This window comes from Dermochelys coriacea, chromosome 6, assembly GCF_009764565.3.
Source record: "Dermochelys coriacea isolate rDerCor1 chromosome 6, rDerCor1.pri.v4, whole genome shotgun sequence".
In the NCBI taxonomy this organism is placed as follows: Eukaryota; Metazoa; Chordata; order Testudines; family Dermochelyidae; genus Dermochelys; species Dermochelys coriacea.
Window position 1 is genome coordinate 23896856 of NC_050073.1, and position 19076 is coordinate 23915931.

The 19076-nt window shown below is 45.5% G+C and overlaps 1 protein-coding gene across 10 annotated transcripts; it reads left to right on the forward strand.

The window, feature by feature from the left end:
* The first annotated feature begins 1311 nt into the window (after positions 1-1311).
* SAAL1 (serum amyloid A like 1) lies at positions 1312-18683 on the forward strand. 10 transcript variants are annotated; one of them, XM_043517585.1, is made up of 14 exons: positions 1312-1389; positions 4516-4694; positions 5817-5930; positions 6140-6181; positions 8022-8105; positions 10550-10629; positions 11312-11371; positions 11654-11769; positions 12584-12767; positions 13041-13123; positions 13237-13425; positions 14578-14774; positions 16232-16324; positions 17029-18683. In XM_043517585.1, the coding sequence occupies exons 2-14, from the start codon at positions 4572-4574 to the stop codon at positions 17119-17121; spliced, it is 1458 nt and encodes a 485-aa protein (XP_043373520.1). In that variant the 5' UTR covers positions 1312-1389; positions 4516-4571; the 3' UTR covers positions 17122-18683. The 10 variants fall into 10 exon arrangements, with proteins under 10 accessions (XP_043373520.1, XP_043373519.1, XP_043373521.1 ...); XM_043517584.1 differs by lacking the exon at positions 1312-1389 and adding an exon at positions 2137-2279 and having other exon boundaries at positions 4517-4694; XM_043517589.1 differs by lacking the exon at positions 1312-1389 and adding an exon at positions 5471-5553 and having other exon boundaries at positions 4557-4694.
* Positions 18684-19076: the final 393 nt, after the last annotated feature.

A 19076-nucleotide genomic window follows, 5' to 3' on the forward strand; every position in this document is an offset into this window, starting at 1 on the left:
CTGTGTGTCTGTCTGTCTGTCTGTGGGAGGCAGGGCAGCAGGGGGCGGTGTGGGGCGGGGGAGGCGCTGTCTGTCTGTCTGTCTGTGGGGGGCAAGGCTGTAGGGGGCGCTGTGGGATGGGGAGGCGCTGTCTGTCTGTCTGTCTGTGGGGAGGCAGGTGTAGGGGGCGCTGTGGGGCGGGGGAGGCGCTGTCTGTCTGTCTGTGGGGGGCGGGGCTGTAGGGGCGCTGTGGGGCGGCTGAGGCGCTGTCTGTCTGTCTGTCTGTCTGTGGGGGGCAGGGCTGCAGGGGGCGCTGTGGGGCGGGGGAGGCGCTGTCTGTCGGTCTGTGTGTGGGGGGCAGGGCAGCAGGGGGCGCTGTGTGGGGCGGGGGAGGCGCTGTCTGTCTGTCTGTCTGTGGGGGGCAGGGCTGTAGGGCGCGGTGTGGGGCGGGGGAGGCGCTGTCTGTCTGTCTGTCTGTGGGAGGGAGGGCTGCAGGGGCGCTGTGGGGCGGGGGAGGCGCTGTCGGTCTGTCTGTGTGTGGGGGGCAGGGCAGCAGGGGGCGCTGTGGGGCGAGGTCTGTGTGTCGGTCTGTGTGTGGGGGCAGGGCAGCAGGGGGCGCCGTGGGGCGCTGTCTGCGGTCTGTGTGTGGGGGGCAGGGCAGCAGGGGGCGCCGTGGGGCGCTGTCTGTCTGTCTGGCTGTGGGGGCAGGGCAGCAGGGGGCGCTGTGGGGCGCTGTCTGTCTGTCTGGCTGTGGGGGCAGGGCAGCAGGGGGCGCTGTGGGGCGCTGTCTGTCGGTCTGTGTGTGGGGGGCAGGGCAGCAGGGGGCGCTGTGGGGCGCTGTCTGTCGGTCTGTGTGTGGAGGCAGGGCAGCAGGGGGCGCCGTGGGGCGCTGTCTGTCTGTCTGGCTGTGGGGGCAGGGCAGCAGGGGGCGCTGTGGGGCGCTGTCTGTCGGTCTGTGTGTGGGGGGCAGGGCAGCAGGGGGCGCTGTGGGGCGCTGTCTGTCGGTCTGTGTGTGGGGGGCAGGGCAGCAGGGGGCGCTGTGGGGCGCTGTCTGTCGGTCTGTCTGTGTGTGGGGGGCAGGGCAGCAGGGGGCGCTGTCGGTCTGTCGGTCTGTGTGTGGGGGGCAGGGCAGCAGGGGGCGCTGTGGGGCGGGGGAGGCGCTGTCTGTCTGTCTGTGTGTGGAGGCAGGGCAGCAGGGGGCGCTGTGGGGCGCTGTCTGTCGGTCTGTGTGTGGAGGCAGGGCAGCAGGGGGCGCTGTGGGGCGCTGTCTGTCGGTCTGTGTGTGGAGGCAGGGCAGCAGGGGGCGCTGTGGGGCGCCGTCTGTCTGTCGGTCTCTCTGGCTGGCGCGGGGCGGGTTGTTGGGGCGGCCCCAGGAGGCGCGCGGCGGAGAGCGCTGAGCGCCGCTGGCCGGTGAGCCCCGTGCGGCGGGATCCGGCGCTTCGCGGGGCCGAGCAGCTGGGGCCGATGCAGGAGCCGCTCCCGTCCCCGCAGGGGGGGCTCGAGGCCGCGGGGAGGGGAGGGGGGAGCGGGCCGCGCCCCTGCTCGCCAGGCGGTGGGGGAGGCGCGTGCCCCGGCCCGGCCCTGCCAGGCCAGCGGCTGCCTGGGCGGCCGGGGGAGCGCGCGCGCGCTGTGGGGTCCGCTCACATGGGGCGGCGGGTGGGGGAGCCGCTGGCCCGGGGTGGGGGCGGGGCCCGGGGGCTGGGGGAGGGGGAGGGGCACGTGGTGGTGGGGAAGGCGGCGCGGGCGGTGCTTGCGGGGGACCCCTCCGAGCCGGGTTAACTCTTTGTGGGCCTGGCGCCCAACGTACGTGCGGGCCCCCTGGGGCAAGGTGCGGGCCGGGGGTCGGGATGGTCCGGCTGCGGCGTGACGGGCGGGCTGGGGCAAGGGGCCGCAGCGCGGGGGGGCCCCTCTTTACAAACCGGCGGCTGCCAGACGCACACGGGCCTGTCCGGCCCCGTGCTGCCACCAGGCCCCGTCCCCTTGAGCGCGGCCCGCCCCGCACCTCTCCCGCCCCCCCCCGCCCAGAGACCACCCCCCCCAACTGCACAGCACCCTGCTCCCCCCCCAGACTCGCCCCCCACCTTCCTCGCAGCCCCCCGTAGTCCTGAGGCGATGCTGCACCGACGCATTAAAAATCCTGCAGCGGTTATTTGTCAATCAATGGTTGTGGAGGCTCCCACCTGGCAGTGGGGAGCACAGGCCCCTGGTTGCAGGGAGGTGGGGGATCACCCTGCAGCCTCCCCCCACCCCATCCTGGGACGGGGACTCGGCCGTGAGGCTGGACCCGACCCTGGCACAGTGCAGGGGGCCAGGCCTGCCCCGGAAACACCCTGGGGCCCTGCCCCCGGTGCCAGGCGCACCAGGTGTGGGGGAGCAGGCTCAGCCCCGCAGCAGGATCCAGGCACCGAGGGACTTAGTGTGGGGGTAAGAGAGTTCTCTGTGGGGCAGTTTGGGTGCAGGAGGCTCACGGGGAGATCTGGATGCACAGATGCTCATTGGGGGGTTGCAGGGGCAATGGGACTCTGCAGGGGATCCAGGTGAAGGTGTTTGGGGCTTAGCGGGGAGGGGGGCTAGGTGCAGGGGAGATGGGGTTCATTTAGGTGGGGGTGCAGGTGGTTGGGGCTCAGTGGGGAGGGTGTCTGGGGGGGCTCATCAGGGTGGTTCAGATGCAAGGGAGATTGAGCTTGTCAGGGTGAGGGTTGGATGGGCCTGTTTACACAGGGGAGCCCCAGTTTCTGCCAAGGGGATGCCACACCCTGGGCTCCAGCTTCCTCCTGCTCCTGTTGCCCCTTCTCTTTCCCCCTGCCTCTTTCTTCCTACCCCGGCTTCCCCATCCCCTTTTCTTTCCCCCTGCCTCTTTCTCCCCACCCCGGCTTCCCCATCCCCTTTTCTTTCCCCCTGCCTCTTTCTCCCTACCCCCGCTTCCCCATCCCCTTTTCTTCTCCATCCCCTGCCCCTTCCCCACCATTCCATATCCTCCCTACCCCACCCCCTTTTTTCCCCACTGCCTCTTTCCCCCAAGCCACAGCTTGCCCTTGCCCTTCCCCACCCTTGGTACTCGCTGTTGTACAGAGCTGTTGTACAGAAAACAGGATGATTCGCAGCACACAGAAGGGGAGCTCAGTCAGTACTAGGACCCAGAAAGTGACATTTTCTGAGCAGTACTCTCTTTGGGCAGCTCTGTGCTTGCAGAAAGGGTGGGGGAGGTCGTGGCATGTGACTTCGTGTGCCCCCATGCCTTACCTCTGTTAGGGGATATTGCCCCCCCCAAACTAAGCCCATGTAAAATGACAGGTTTCAGAGTAGCAGCCGTGTTAGTCTGTATTCGCAAAAAGAAAAAGGAGTACTTGTGGCACCTTAGAGACTAACAAATTTATTTGAGCATAAGCTTTCGTGAGCTACAGCTCACTTCATCAGATGAAGTGAGCTGTAGCTCACTAAAGCTTATGCTCAAATAAATTTGTTAGTCTCTAAGGTGCCACAAGTACTCCTTTTCTTTAAGCCCATGTATGATCTCAGCTGCCACCCCCCTCCCTTTGTTCTCCATCACTTTTGAAAGTGAAGTAAAGAAATCTGCAGGGGATCTGTTTTCATTCCCCCAGGAGTACCCCATACAGAACACCCACTGCCCAGTGCCCCCCCGGCCCTCCAGAGACCCACTCCCTTTCTGCCCCCCCAGCCACACTCACTGGCCTCCTGGCAGTGACTATGTCCATACATGGGCTGAGCCTGCTGGGGCCGGTCAGGGATCCCTCTGGCCCCTCAGAAGCGGCACAACCAGCCAGGACAGAGCGGGAGCCCAGCCAGGCTCCCTCAGGACCCATATGCTTGGAGGGGACCAGTAGGGCTGCCCCTAGGCAGTGTGGTGCCCTATGCAGCCCCCTGGGGGAGGTGGGAGAGCTGCACCCAAAGTGTGTGGGGGGGCAGGAGGGAAACTGCTCTCCAGCACAAGCTGGCAGAGCGGGCTGTGGTCGGTCGCTCCCTTTCCTGCCATCAGGTGATTGCAGGGCGGGTCTGACCCCACACTCATGGGGTGGTGGGAAGTGGCATGACCCTGCCCCAGCCTGCTCTGCTCTCCTGGCTCCCAGCCTTGGGACTGGGGGGCACAGGGGAACTGCCCCCCAGCACTGACTGGTGGCACAGCTGGGAGCCAGTGGAGCGGGCTGGGGCCGGGTTGCTCCACTTCCCGCTGCCCACTGAGTGCAGGGATAGCCCGACCCCGCTGCAGTCCCCCAGGACTTAGCTCAGGGGAAAGGGTGGGGTGAAGTGGGGGCAGGGCTGGGGTGGAGCAGGGGCAGGAAGAGGCGAGGCAGGGGTGGAGCAGGGTCGGGGGTAAAATTTCCTGGCCTGCTCAGCCGGCCGGGAGATCAGGCTTGCGGCTGGAGCAGCAAGTCCAGACACCGGGGCCCCTTCTGAGTGTGGCCCAGTGCCATGGAGCCATGGTAAACTCAGTACTAGGACCCCTCCATTGTTTTGTGGGGACAGGGATGCTGCCAGCTCTTGCCTGGAGTCACTCCCCCCTCATTTTTGTTTCTAGAGAAGCAGAATTGCTGGAAAACTTCTGGTTAGAGATTGTGCTGGATTTCTGAAAAATGGACCGGAATCCTTCGCCCCCTTCTAGCGATGAAGAGGACGAGCGGGCTGCAGGGGATTCCATTGGGAACACTGTCTATAGCAAGCATTGGCTGTTCAGTATCCTTACAAAACTGATTGAGGTGCGTGATAAGTGCCATTCCTCTGTCTCTGAAGCTGTGCTGGGGACACTCTTAGGTACTGAACTCTTTTTGTGTTAACAGATGACCTGCAGGTTATATAATGGGTATTGTAACATGTAGAGAAAGTGACCTCAGTGAGTAACCTGGAATAAGATTGCTCACTGTTATAAGGAAGGGTGAACAGCTATTTAAGCTAAAGGACAACTTTGGTGCAAGAACAAACAGATGTAAACTGCTCATGAACAAATTCAGGTGGGAAATTAGAAGAACGTTTCTAGTTGTTAGGGGGTGGAAGCAGCATCCCAATAGGAGTTGAGGGGCAATCAACACAATTAGTTTTAAGAGAGCACTCAAGAAATTTATGAGTATGTATGACAAATGTGATGTAGGGGGTCAAGGCTCAAGAGCCCTGGGGTTCACTTCTAGTTTAATGTCTCATGTTCCTAAAAGCTCATGCTTCATCGTTTTAATCAGCCACTGGTGAGGGGTCAGGAAGGCATTTCCTGGCTCCTAATGTATTCTGGGGGTGTTTTTCTTTTTTAATTTCCTTCCTCTGAAGGATCAGGGACGACCAGGGCTGGAGACAGGATACTGGACGGGGAGGGCCAGTACTCTAAATTGGCACCAAACATTCTCTCTCTCTCAGGTTTTTGGCTGCCTGGTTCTTGCTCGCATATCGTTGTACGATTTGCTAACTTTAATGTAGATAGCCCAGTGCACACAATTAATTTATGAGAAATATATCTTACTCACCTGCATGTAATATCTCTGCAAAGGAAATAATACTTGAGCATTTCAAGAGAGGACCTCATGCCCTCTAACAAATGTTGATTAAACTTCCCAGCAATCTGTCAAGTAGGTAAGTATTGTTGTCCCTGCTTTTAGATGGGTAAATTGAGCCTAGGTGAGGTGAAAGGCCTGCATATTGTTCAAGGAAAGTTTTCTGCCCAAGAAGATTCATTTAGAAAATGCTTAAAAATGAGTAGTACAGTTTTGGAAGGTCTGAAAAGAGTAGATTGTTAGTGACGTCTGTCTTTGGATAACTAAAGCAATAGGTTGTCTTGAAGAATTCACTGTCACTCCCTTACTATTGCTCTATTTTCTTTTTACTTTGCTTGATAGGTCATTAGCCCTGAAAAGAGTGACTCCAACTTGAACCATGAGGAAGTGCAGACAGAGCTAGATGAAGAAATGGAGAATGACATTTGTAAAATGTGGGACATGTCAATGGACGAGGTATGTTGGTGAGCAGCCTCTAATGAAGTATTGAATTCAACTGTAAAGCTGAGAAATTTCTCGGCAGTGCTTCAGCCTTTCACTGAATATCTTCAGTCAAAATGCTCCTCTAAGAAGGGGATTGATAGCTCTGGTTAGTGGAAGACTTAAAAACAAGCAGTCTTTGCCAGCTTCCCAACTTGGATGGTGTTGCTCCTTCTCTGTTCTAGTTGGTGCTATCTGCTGAGGATCCCCTAAGCAGAGTGCACATGGTAAGTTGACATAAAAGATGCCTGTCCCTCTCATGAAACTTTTTCAAGTACCAGGCTGAGAATTGCAAGATTTTTTATGTGCTTTAAAGCAAACACTAGCTCATGAAGAAAGACCTACTAGACACAGGCAGTTGGGTCCCGGGAAGGGAAGGAGCGGACACCAGATGGAGTTGCATTGGTGCTAAAGTCCAAGATCTTTTCATACGTTGAGGAGATTTAGAATAAAATCTGCCTCTGTCACAATAGTACAAGTATATGTACTGACCGTAGCAGTGCGCAAAGAAGAAATCGAATTTTATAATGATGTACAGAAAGCAATACAGGAAGTTTGAAGATGTTATAGTGTTGGGAAACTCATGTGAAATTAGGATTGGACTGGATTTCTGGGATGGAGCAACAGGCAGATTGAAACTCAGTGAAGAAAGCGAAAGAGGAGAGAAGCTACTAAATTTCTGCCTATGCAACAACCCAGTGATAATGAACACGCTGTTCCAACAAAGAAAGCTGATGAGGGAGTGGAATTGGCTATCACGTGATGGGCAAAGTAAGAATATGATAGATGATGTACTTGTGAATCACAGGTGGAAATCAAATGTGTTGTCATGCAGATTTATGGCAGATATTGGATCAATTCATAAGTTAATGTTGGCATTGATGGGGTTGAGGCTGGGCGCAACTGAAAATGTACCAAGAACTAAATTTATCAGGAAATGTGTCAGGAAAGAATTCAAAGAAGCTGTATCATCATGTTTCTGGTGAAAACACCATCATGTTTTTGGTGAAAGAAGAAATGAACATTGAAAAGACACAGAACAGTGTTTTGTTTTTTTTGTTTTTTTTTTTTTAAATGAGGAATACACAAAAAGTGTGCCAAGTTGTATTGAAAGATAAGAAAACTGAATGGGACATTTGAGTTGAAGCTGTCAACAGTGAAAGACAAGTGGAGGCAACTAGTTGAGGATGAAGCAGCAAAGCACAAAGGAGGGAAAGAATATTTTGAAGAGTTGTACAGAGTCTGGAACACAGTAGATGAAATGGTCCCTGAAAAGAATGGAGAGGTGCATAAAGCAGTGCTTGAAGAGGGACAGACCAGATTTAGACCAGGATAGAGTATAAAGAGTCAGCTCTTTGTGATGAGACAGATATCAGAGAAGCAGATAGAACACAACCAAATTTGTTATAACAACTTTAGAGATTTTAAACAACCTTTTGATAGCATTTGGCAGAAAAGATTATGACAAGTCTTGAGAGCGTATGGCATCCCCAAAAAATTGATCAAGCTGGTAGAAAACATTTACAGCAAGTCAGTGAGTGTGGCGAGAGTAGACAAGAAGCTGATGGAAAGGTTCAGGATAACCATAGAAGTGAGACAAGGATGCACGCTTTAGCCAAATTTGTTCAGCTTGGTCCTGGAAGCAGTATTGATTAGCACGGAGAGATAATATGAATCCTCTTATTTCATGTGGGAGGATAGTGAATCACCTTAGATTCATAGAGGATGTTGATTTCCTAGCATTGTCCAAGGAAGATTTATAGAGAATAACTGCCGGTAGACTGGGAAAGCAGAAAATTTGGACTGAAGATCAGCATGAGGAAGGCAAAAACTGTGACAACTGGAAGACCGGGGAAGAGGTCAAGATCAAACATATCTATAGTTGTGTGTCTCTATTTTCTTTTGTCATTGACAAGCCTGCAGGGCTTGGTAGATAATTCACCTGTTATAGTGAATCTGACAACTGCTTGATCCAGCCCGATTTCATGAGAGAAACATTTGATTTGCATGTGGAAATTATATTTTAAAAAGGAAAAAAAAAGTCTAATTAACACTTTTTCTCCCCAGGATGTTGCATTATTTCTCCAAGAATTTAATGCCCCTGATATATTTATGGGAGTGTTTGCCAAGTCTAAGTGTCCTCGACTTATTGTAAGTATAGATTAATGGAAAGTGCTGTCCTGGGTGAACACTTGCAAAATATTCTCCTCTTTCCCCTTCCTTCTTGTTTTGTTTGTATATGATTTAAATGGTAAGGTGGAGTTGGGGGGTGGCTTGAAAAATACACTACATCCAGTGCTTTCAATCTTTCTTCTGCTCATTGGTCTATGATCAGTGCTTAGAAAATGTTACAGGTCTTGAATGTAGGTATTTGTTCTGGTCTCCCAAAGTGATTTTGGTCTTAGTGGATTATCAGATATCAGTAATTACAATTCTATCATTCTTATAATCACTTGTCTCTCCCCTGCCCCGCTTTTCAGTTATTGTGATTTTAGCAGCCTGCATCTCACAATTCACTCTAAAGAATTAAGATTAGGAATTCCAGAAGTGCTCAGTGTTGTTGTGACGGGTCTGGCACTGCAGCGCCCCTTTGTGGCCGGGGTGGGTGGGGTGTTGGGGCCTAGCCACTCCTACGTTCCCACGTCTGTCCTGTAAGGGCGTTCCAATGTGGCCCAATGGCCAGTCTCCCTGTGCTCGCCCCTTAAGCGGGTAAGTCCAACTACACAGAGTCCAGGTGTTGCCCTGAGTATTGGGCATTGTGGCCCGATGCCAGGTCCACATAAATCACTCCCCACATTGCAGTAGTGCAGCCTGGCAGCCAGAGTCTATACAATCCCCTCGCAAGCAGGATAGTGCGGCCTGAGTCTATACAATCCCCCTCGCAAGCAGGATAGTGCGGCCTGAGTCTATACAATCCCCCTCGCAAGCAGGATAGTGCGGCCTGAGTCTATACAATCCCCCTCGCAAGCAGGATAGTGCGGCCTGAGTCTATACAATCCCCCTCGCAAGCAGGATAGTGCGGCCTGAGTCTATACAATCCCCCTCGCAAGCAGGATAGTGCAGCCTGGCGGCCAGAGTCTATATAATTCACCCTGCACTTTGGGGCAGTGTGGCCCAACGGCCCGAGTCCATATAACTCCCTCTCAGGCAGGGAAGTGTATCCCAATGGTGGTGGTGGGGGGGTTATTGGGACCCGGGCCCGCCCTCTCCACCGGGTCCTGACCCAGGGCTCTCCTATTGGCAGGGTTTCCCCTCGCTCTTGGCTCGGCGGGGATCCGACCACAGCACATTGAGCGTCAGTGCAGCTTTGACGCTGCCTGTCTCTAAGATGCCCCTGGGTCACTTCCTACCCTCAATGTCACCTTCTCCACTCCTGGGGCGGGGTCCTCCGGTCCATCCCCTCCGGCTGAAACCTCTGTCCTGGGCGTCGGGTGCATCCCATTATGGCAGGATCCAGGAGCTTTGGCTGTCCCTCCTCCAGAGTTGGCGGTATGCCTCCTTCTTCTCCAGTGGTAAGCCCAGACTGAGCACCTTTCCAGGCTTTTATACTTATTCCTCAGTTGGAGCATGCCCAGCAGGGCTTCTGGGGCGGGGCTTCCTCTGCCAGGAAGGAAGGGTTAACTCCTGCGATATCAGTGTGGGGCCACTCTGCCCCATCACAGTTGCCTTAACTCCACTCGCACTGAAGTCAGTGGAAGAAGAGTTAGGCTAATACAGATGGCTTTTGAAAATCTCACTTTTAATGCTTTATGTCATTTGAAAGTTGGGTTCCAAATTCTCTGATCATATACTGCCATGGCATTGGCGTCTCTCCTTAGCAATTTGAGACAGTGCTGCTAAAATTGTGGTGTAATTTAAAGGTGGTGAAAAAAGATGGGAGTAAAAATGACTTTCTTTTTTACCTTTTGACCTGCCATGGCTAGAATACTGAAGATTTGAGATTTCAGGGTTTCCAGTGACATTTGTTATTAGCACTGATTATTCACAAGATACTTCAGAGTCCTTGATCTCGGTGTAGAGCTGTACATTCTTTTGGTCATTGTCCAGGAGCGAATATAGTATGTTGGTGATATCTGCTGCATTTTGTTTCTAAAAATACTGCAATCAGAAATTGAGGTCTGTGAGGGGTTTTTTGAGAAGATCCTTTCTCTTGTCAAGAGGCAAAAAAGGCATGGGGTTGCATTTGTGTGCTGAGTTCTTTGTTCTTATGCTGTTCTTATGCTTATGATCCAACTAAGCTCCAAACTGATTTGCACAAAGTATCTATTTGTGTGGCCTAACTAACGAAACCAGAGAAGTTTGTTTCAAGATATATTCATTTTTGATTTTTTTAAACCCTTAACTATGATAAGCCTGAGGAATACTTGCCATCATTTGCCCATAGTATAATTAGCCATCAGTGCATCCGAGGCATTCCTACATGACATCTCTAATGGAAACATTCAGTCTGTGTGGAAAGTGAACGCTCATACTAACTCATGTAGAAGAGAAGTGAGAACCAGCTCCCCCACAGTTAGATATGTACCCTAAGGGTCTGGAAAGGAAATTGTCACCTATATTGCATTGTCTAATCCCACTATAATTTGACTTCACAGGAAATCTGTGTGGGAATATTGGGTAATATGACCTGTTTCCAAGACATATGCATGTCTATTAGTAAAGATGACAATCTTGGGTGAGTTTGTTTGTGTGTGCTTTTGCTTTGCATCATCTGTGTGTATATGTTTACAAAATATTGATTAAACATTAACACTCTTTTTAGTCTTAGATTTTGGACCAAATAGATTAGGATTAAATGTTAGAAAATTAATTTTATTGTAAATACTTTTGTCTCTGTAGTAGTTTCTTTTCTTTTCTTTTTTTTTTTTTAAACAAAGAAAGGGTCATTTATTGGGCTTGTCTGTCTTGAGAAGTGCAACGCAGATAATTTAATCCACTGTTCTGTATCTCACACGGGTTACGTTAAGAGGAGGAACAAAGTTTCTCGTTCTCTGCCCCAGTTTAGTTCAGGCATTTCAATTGACTAGCTACTGAATGGAGGATAATGCCGCTTTGAGAAATTTTCAGTGCTAAAAAAAGTTATGATGAAGAGAAGAACTGTCAGTTAACCATGAGTCTCCTCCTATCACTCATCATAAGCTCTTGAGCATATATTGATAGATGCCCAGGAATGCATTTTTGTCTGAATTTTTAGAATTGGAAATATCATTAATTTCTGCACAAGTAGAGGAGAATTTTACTTTTATGTTGGGGCAAACTGCTGGTATGAAAAATTGATGTGAAATTAATCCTGTTCTAAAATTAATTTTTTTTAAGAACAATTCAGTTAGACTTCATATTGTAACTTTTATTTACAGACAAATGTTATTGCAACATTTATGTGATTCGGACTCTCCTACTCTGCTGGAAACAAGCAGGTAGGGCATCTTGTTAGCAACTGAAATATTGATGTTTGATAGTTTTAATGTGTTCTAATGCCTGTAAATAAAATCCTTGAGAGTGGGCTGATTATTTTGTTTTCTCTCCCTTTCCATTCTTAAATTCCACAGTGTACTTGGATTTCATCCCTCGTGGGCTTGATTTTTTTTCTCCATTGTACCAGTAGGATTAGTGTAAATCCACAGTAACACTACTGTAACTAGGACCTCACCCACTGTATTTTAATTACATGCAAAGCTAAAATGGCAATTATTGTCTAGGTTGTTGTTAACCTGCCTCTCCCAAGCTGAAGTGGCCAACATCTGGGTTGAAAGAATCCGAGAAAACCCATCCGTGTATGTCTGTGTTTGTTTTATCATGTCAAGCTCTACAAATGGTAAGTTGCTAAGTAATTTGCGTATTGGTGTTGATGGATAAAACACAATGCTGAAGTACATTTGAATTGTAAAGACAAATTGTTTTGTTTTTGAAAATGTAGAATACATTAAAAATAGTAAACTTCATGAGTACAGAATAAACTGCATGTACTCTTGCAGGTTTTATAGATCTGTCCGATCCCTAAAGAAAAAGGGAAGATTGAAATCGGCCCTAGATTTACATCTCTGCAGGATCAAATTTCTTTCATTAAGGCAAATCACATGGTCCTTATTGAAGTACGTGTACTTGGTATTTTTATTGTTTTAAAACAAGCCTATGTTTTCAGTTATTTCAGTGTAACGTGTCTCTTTTTAAGGTTTGCTATCTAAATGCACTGTTTTCTTGTTAGGACTAAACTGAAAAACACTTTTAGAAAAATAAGCCAAGTAATAGGCAGCTATTCTGCTTCTTCTTGTAACATTACAACTCTTACACTGTTTTAATCATGTAGCTTGACTGACATTTATAAAAATGTGTTTTTCATCTTCTGCTAAATAAAAACAACAGAACGTTTGTGCAAAAATCCTAAAATTTCAGCTTTTTGACTTAGAAGAATGTCATCCCTAGTGTTCTCAATTTTAAGAAATAATATTTTGCTCTTCTAATTTGCGGGTCTTGTATGTTTGATTTCAGTGGGACTACCGAAAGTGTGAAGTGCTACTCAGCAGGAATATTTATTCTAAATTCTGTTTTTTGTGAGTTAACATGGGTAAGAATTTTGTATGCTAGTTTTTCATTATTCATCAAAATTTGTTATGTTTTTGTCTGTGCAGTTGAACTGCTGATTAAAGTGGGTGAGGTGGTGGACAAGCTCTTTGACCTGGATGAAGAACTAATGTTAAATTGGATTAAAAATGGCTCTTGTCAATCAGTGGGACAGTCTACAGATGATTCCCCAGAAGAACGTCCAGATTTTAAGATTGTACCTTGTGTACTTGAAGCAGCAAAACAAGTCTGGTACGTGTGCTTTTCTCCTTAATTTTGGGGCCAGGGTGACTGCTGATTATCTTCTTGCGGCCCAATCGTGAAACTCTTGACTTCAGTGGGGTTACTCCTATGAGTAATAGGATTTGGTCCCTGTGATTTGTCATATAAAAGTGCTTTATGATTTATTATTCTAAAGTTTCTTGTTGTTTGTGGGCCAGTTGGATAATCCTTGTATCCTAGTGTTCATGAAGAGTCATTTTTCTATTAATAATGAACTCATCTGTTTTCTTTTGTTTTATGTAGCTCAGATAATCCAGAGGGGCTTGATGTTTATATGCATATCTTGCAGCTCCTAACCACAGTGGATGAGGGCATTCAGGCTATTGGTAAGACACTTGAATTGTTGTATATTATAGAACAATGCTGCAGTGATGTTCGATCGTGACAGATACTTAAGTAAAAAAATTCTCTTCTTGAATCGGTTTTTTTCTTTCTCAAGTGCAGTCTCCTGATGGAGGAAAAGAGACTTGGATTTTACTTTATGGTCTGGTTTGCGATGAACTCTGCCAGCCAGATGATCCACCGATCATCATTCAAGAGCAGAAGAGTGTATTGGCCTCTATTTTGTCTGTACTATCTGCCATGTTTGCTTCACAGATACAACAGGAATATGTCAAGATGAGAAAAAGCAAGTATCATTTTTGCTTCTTATACAATTGATGACTTTAGAGTCATGCCAGTAATGGGGTGGCATGTTAATTTAATTTATTAATGGTTACTCAAGACTGGTTTAGGACACAGAATTGTTACCAGTTTAGAACAACATAAAGGTAACAAATTGGCCCATTATAAAGATGGGGTGACTTGCAAAATTCTTATCTAAACCAGAGTTCAGATTTAAATGTTTCTAAAATTTGGGGGGTATTTGGAGCTGGATTTTCAGCTGAGTCTCCTCTTTAACAGTTATGGTGATAAGTAATAGAACTGCAGAAATAATACTTGTTAATGACAGAGACTGGGGTTGCAGTTATTTTAAGAGGTAGGAGGGAATTCTGCATTTAATTCGTGCATTTTTATCATTTGCATCAACCATTGTGAATGTCACTGAGAAATGGATGAAAACATAGGCTAGCCTTTAAGATGGAAAGGAGTGACATGGAATGAGAGTTGATTTCTTTAGGAGCAGAAAATTGCACTGCTCACTTGGCTGGCAATTGGGTTTATTATTGTGCAAAGTTTACTGTACTACCCTCTGTTTTCCTTTCTTCAGACGGTAACTAAATGGAATGGCTTACAACAATGTCCAGGTTTCCTTTGCTATTGGGTCTGGGCTTGGTACAGCCTAGGTATACAAGTAATGGGGAGAGGGCTCAAGGAGTTGGACCTGCACAGGGTAGCATATAACCTTCCAGTAAAAGGGGGGGATTGGTTTGTCTTAGGCATCAGAAGCATGGAAGGTATTGTGCTTTCTGTGAGCTATTGCTGGGGAAATTCCCCCATGCCATGGGGCTATGTCTTTAAAGACGCATGGCCTGCAGAAAGGGGTGGTGTGCAGTTATGATAGCGAGTGAGATACCAATTGTATGTGATAATTTCCAGGTCTCTCGAGTTTTGTCTCCTGGATTATGCTATCTCCTGACACTTTTAAAAACCTTATTGACCAACAGTGACATAGACAGATAACCTATGGTCTTGAAGCAATCTGAATGTACATTTCTACATCCTTATCAAATTTTTCTTCATGTTTCAAAATGGATCCTCTTGACAGTATCTGGAAAAAAAAAAACCCAAATCTGTCTTTCAGTTTGTAAAACTGTGGTTTCCTGTTTTTGTATATTAGATATGCCTCTGATTGGGAGTTTGATTCGAATCTTACAAAACATGGAGGACTGTGGGAAGAGATCTTTTGATAACTCAAAGAAATCACAGCCAGAGGAGACTAAGAAGTCGGGAACAGTTGAGGAAGACTTCCATCTGAAAATCTTGAAGGATATCTGTTGTGAATTGCTTTCCAATATGCTTCAAGAATTGACTAAGGTAAAGAGAAAAATTTTAGGAGGATTTTATGCAGAGGAGGGAAAGAGGAAATCTTATTATTCAAGGGGCATTTTCTTCCTTTTCTTTGCTCAAAGTACAACTATGTTCCAGAATTGAGTTGTGTAAGGTTCTGATTAGAGAAGTGACTGGAGGCACAACTGTAACCTACCTGTAACAAGATAGAGACCAAGATATTTCTGAGGACTTCAATCAATTTATCTCACAAAATAATCTTCTTGATGTACATTGGTAATTCCTTTTTGAATGTGAATTAGTGAATTTAAGTCAGGGAAAGAATACATGTAGGTCTTTATTTAAGTGGCAATTTCTCAGCTCCTGGCTAAGAAGTTCTGAAGATTTTTTTTGTGAGAGAATTTAAGATGAGAGAATGTTTTCCCATTTTCTATTCAGTTTTGCGTCAACTATTGTCTCTAGACTATAAGCTTTCTTATTTATTTGATGTATTTTACCTGCTTTACAATACGAGGACAGGTATATGTAGAGCCCTTTATTTTCAGTTTTTATTGTGTTTGATTTTTCCCAGGAATTTATCAGTGTTTATTACCACCGCAACAAAAACAGGTGAAAATCAGTGCTAAAATTATTAATAATTTTTCTGGGTAAATATTGGGGTTTATTTTTGTGGATGAAAAGACGGGGGGGGGGGCGGGGGAAGTATTCATAGATTAATGTCTGAATTCCATTCATCAATGTGGTTTTCTGCAGAATTAAAACACAATGCCACCTCTGAGTTTAAGAACCAGTATATCTCTAATCCCCAAATAAAACTTTTCGTTTGAATAAAAAATGTACTCTTGTAGACTTAGAACTATTAGACTATGAATATTTACATTTAATAATTGGGACACATCATGTGCAGCGCATACACTCAACTTCATCCTTTTCTCCTGCTTTTGTTTTTTTTTAAACTTTTGAGTACTTCCTTGAGTTCTGAAACATATTCTGATACAGATTTTCGTTTTCTTCCCATTTGTGTATGTCAAATCGTTAAACAGTTATCTGCTAACAGCTTGAAATGTGTACATAGTGGGCATGAGATTCATCAGTACGTTCGGATGCGCACGCACTTCAGAGCTCGTGTGCGTGCCTGTGTACATCTTGTAGACTAATTTGTAGCTTTACTTCAACGGGCAGCTTTGCACATATACACAGACTAGTGTATTATCATAATACAATACGATTCATGAGATATCTGTATTTTCATAATAGAACAAGTTATTTTTTATATATTTGAATGATACAAAAGTAGGGTGGAACTCAGGAAAAAAAAGAATAATACTTTTTTGTAAAACCTGGGAGTTTTTTGGTAAAAATCAGTTTAAACTGAAAACGAAGGGGCTTATGTATATGGCATTATGCACGTGGCTGTGAGCTTATGTATTCAGCAGCTGTGTTTGAAATACTAGTTGTGTTTATTTTTTACTCTTGTTTTCTAGGAAAACATATTAGAGGGATTGAACCAAGGACATCTAAATGAACAGAAATGTTCCTGTGCGTTTCAGAATCTTTTACCACTATATTTCACTTCAGTGAGTATGTGACAAAATCTTTAACATGGGTGAGAACATGCAGGGCAATTTATAGCCAGGTTTAAAGAGGGCAGGATTACTCTGACATAAGATGCAATATCGAATGCAACATCTGACATTCATATTTTCTTTCCTTTTCTTTTGGCTCACATCAGCTAAAACTTTGAGCTAGATCATCAGCTAATGTAAATTGGCAGAGCTACTTTGTTTTAATAGAGTGATTTAAAAAAAAAAAAAGCATATCTGATTTCCAAGAACGAAAAACATATATATATATTTTTAAGCAAGCTCAAACCTTCACTGGTATTGGAGCGAATTGTATTCTATAGATTAGTCTGTGGATGTCATTGGACTCGATATCTCGTGGCAAGAGTTTAGCATGATTCAAAAAAGGTTTAGCTATTTATATAGATAACTAGAAGATCCAGTTCTACATTAGTAAACACTTAAAAAAAAAAGTCTTGGAAGTGATATAAACACTCGTTTTTCAGGCTTCAAACCAGCTTCTAATTTTGGATGTTTGGGGGGGCAGATTAATTTGTCCTAGAACTGCCTAGTGCATTGTTTCTTGCACCTTCTTCTGAAATAGTACTGTCTGCTGTCAGTGATAGGCTACTGGAATATACAGACCACTGGTCTGAGCCAGAATGGCAATTCCTTCATTCCCTCTGAGTATATTTGGCATACTTCTGTTTTATTTCTAGGTGGAAAGTTTCCTTGAAGTGCTGCGTGAGGCTGATCAGACGCTTGCTGATAGTCTAGAAAAACATTTCCCAAGCCTGAGGCTCCAGACATAAGAAAGTACATGGAATATTTTCTTCCTATGGAATGAGAATTTTGACTGTTTCTTTGCAGTATTTTAGAAATTAACATGTCAGTAAACTCAGAAGAATGAGTTAACCCCCTTACCTGCAGATGGTATTTAAGAAATTTCACAGATATTCCTGGTTAATCTTGGATTAACCTGATCTGGGATGGGGAAGGAAATAAACTCACCTGAAGTCAGTTCTTCATCCTGCAGTCTTGTCAGTTTTTGTGATCAGAGGCTTTTGATTTCTAGTTGCTTATTTGAAATGCAAAGCAGAACTATAAATATACTTTTGTATTTTAATATCCTGTGAACTTGTGCTTTTCATCTGTTGAAACAATGAAATGTACTGAATCTTTTAAAATGCTACTGACTCTCTTACATTGTTCTTGGTAGGAGGGTTAGTCAATAAGAAATCTTAAATATCTTCTAGCTAAGCAATCATTAATTTCTTCAATCACCTCAGAAAAGCAGTTATATCACATTGATAAATGACTTGCTTTGTTTTGGAAGATGTCAGTAATGTGTGCAGATGTTATAGCAGAAATTTTGCAACCTATTCTGCTACGATGTCTGTATATCTAATTTCTAAGCCTCTTTCACTATGGGGCAATCTAGGGAATCTAGCTCCAACACAGTTTAAAATGAATTACTTTCAGGCTACACGGCAGCTTCTGCTTGTTGTAGTCAAGTTGCCTGACGCAGAGTTATAGAGTAGATCTAGATTTAATCTCTCGCATACAACAAAATGCTGCTTTTTAGAAATGCTCTCTATGCTTCAGTTCAGAAAAATATCAAACAGTTCTCGTTCCTTATTGATGTATGTTATTATGTTGAATTATTTTTAATAAAATTAGAAACGGCTTTTTAGGCTGGGATTTTCAAAGATGCTTAAGGGAGTTAGATATCCCAACTCCCACTGAATTTCAACTCTCTCAAACGCTTCTAAAAATCCCACTCTTCAGGGTTTTTTTTAACTGCAGTACATTTTCACATGTTTTATCTGGGGTGCAGTGCAGCTCATCTTGTCTACTGTGTTTGGACATCAGAGATATTACAATAATACATTGGCTTATGTTGTTTCTATAAACTGGAACTGGCAACAAGTAGACAAAATTAATTTGAGATATAAAGATAGGATGGAACAAGTTCATGGAGAATAGCTCATTAGCATACATTCATTCCACAATTATCCAGATTTCTGTTGGCTTCTACTTTACTTGCCTTGAGTTACATGTACAGGTTGTAATTATTGAAGATACAGTATCTGTTCGTGTGCTAAGTCTTTTCATCCAAACTTCTTGTTTTCAGAGGTGGTATTACTCAGCCTTTCCATCAGGTAATTGACAGCATCTCTGTTGTTGGCAAGGGGACTTAAAAGCTTGAAAATGCTTACTGAAGTCACCATAAGAATTGCAGTCGTTTCTTGCATTTTTTATGTTATTGGAAGCAGTTGGTAACTGAGTGGCTACAGGGTTTTCATACTACGTTGGCATTTTTGAATATTTTATTAAAACTACAGGTTTATAATAAAGTTATTTTTAAAAAGCACTTTGGTTTTCTTTACTTTGTGTCAAATATGCCTTCTGAAGAACTGTCAAATGTTTACTACTGTCTTGAGTGAAGGTAACTTCTAAGAATAGAACTGAAACCTGTTTCCTATTGTAAATATCCTGTGAAACATGTCCTCCTTTACCAGAAATTTGTTTTTAACACTGTGTCTCAATATATTGTAAGCCTTTGCTTTGTCACTAAATCTAATGAGACAAATTACCTTTCGTCCAGTGGAAGTAGCCTTCTGGTCTTTTCCCTACATTATTTTAACGATGCTTATCTAAGAGAATACCATAGATGTGCCTTTATTGGGAAGGTACCATAGGTTTCTTTCAGCATTCACAATCTTTGCTTGTTTTCATCTCTTGATGTGTAGTGCTTTACAAACTC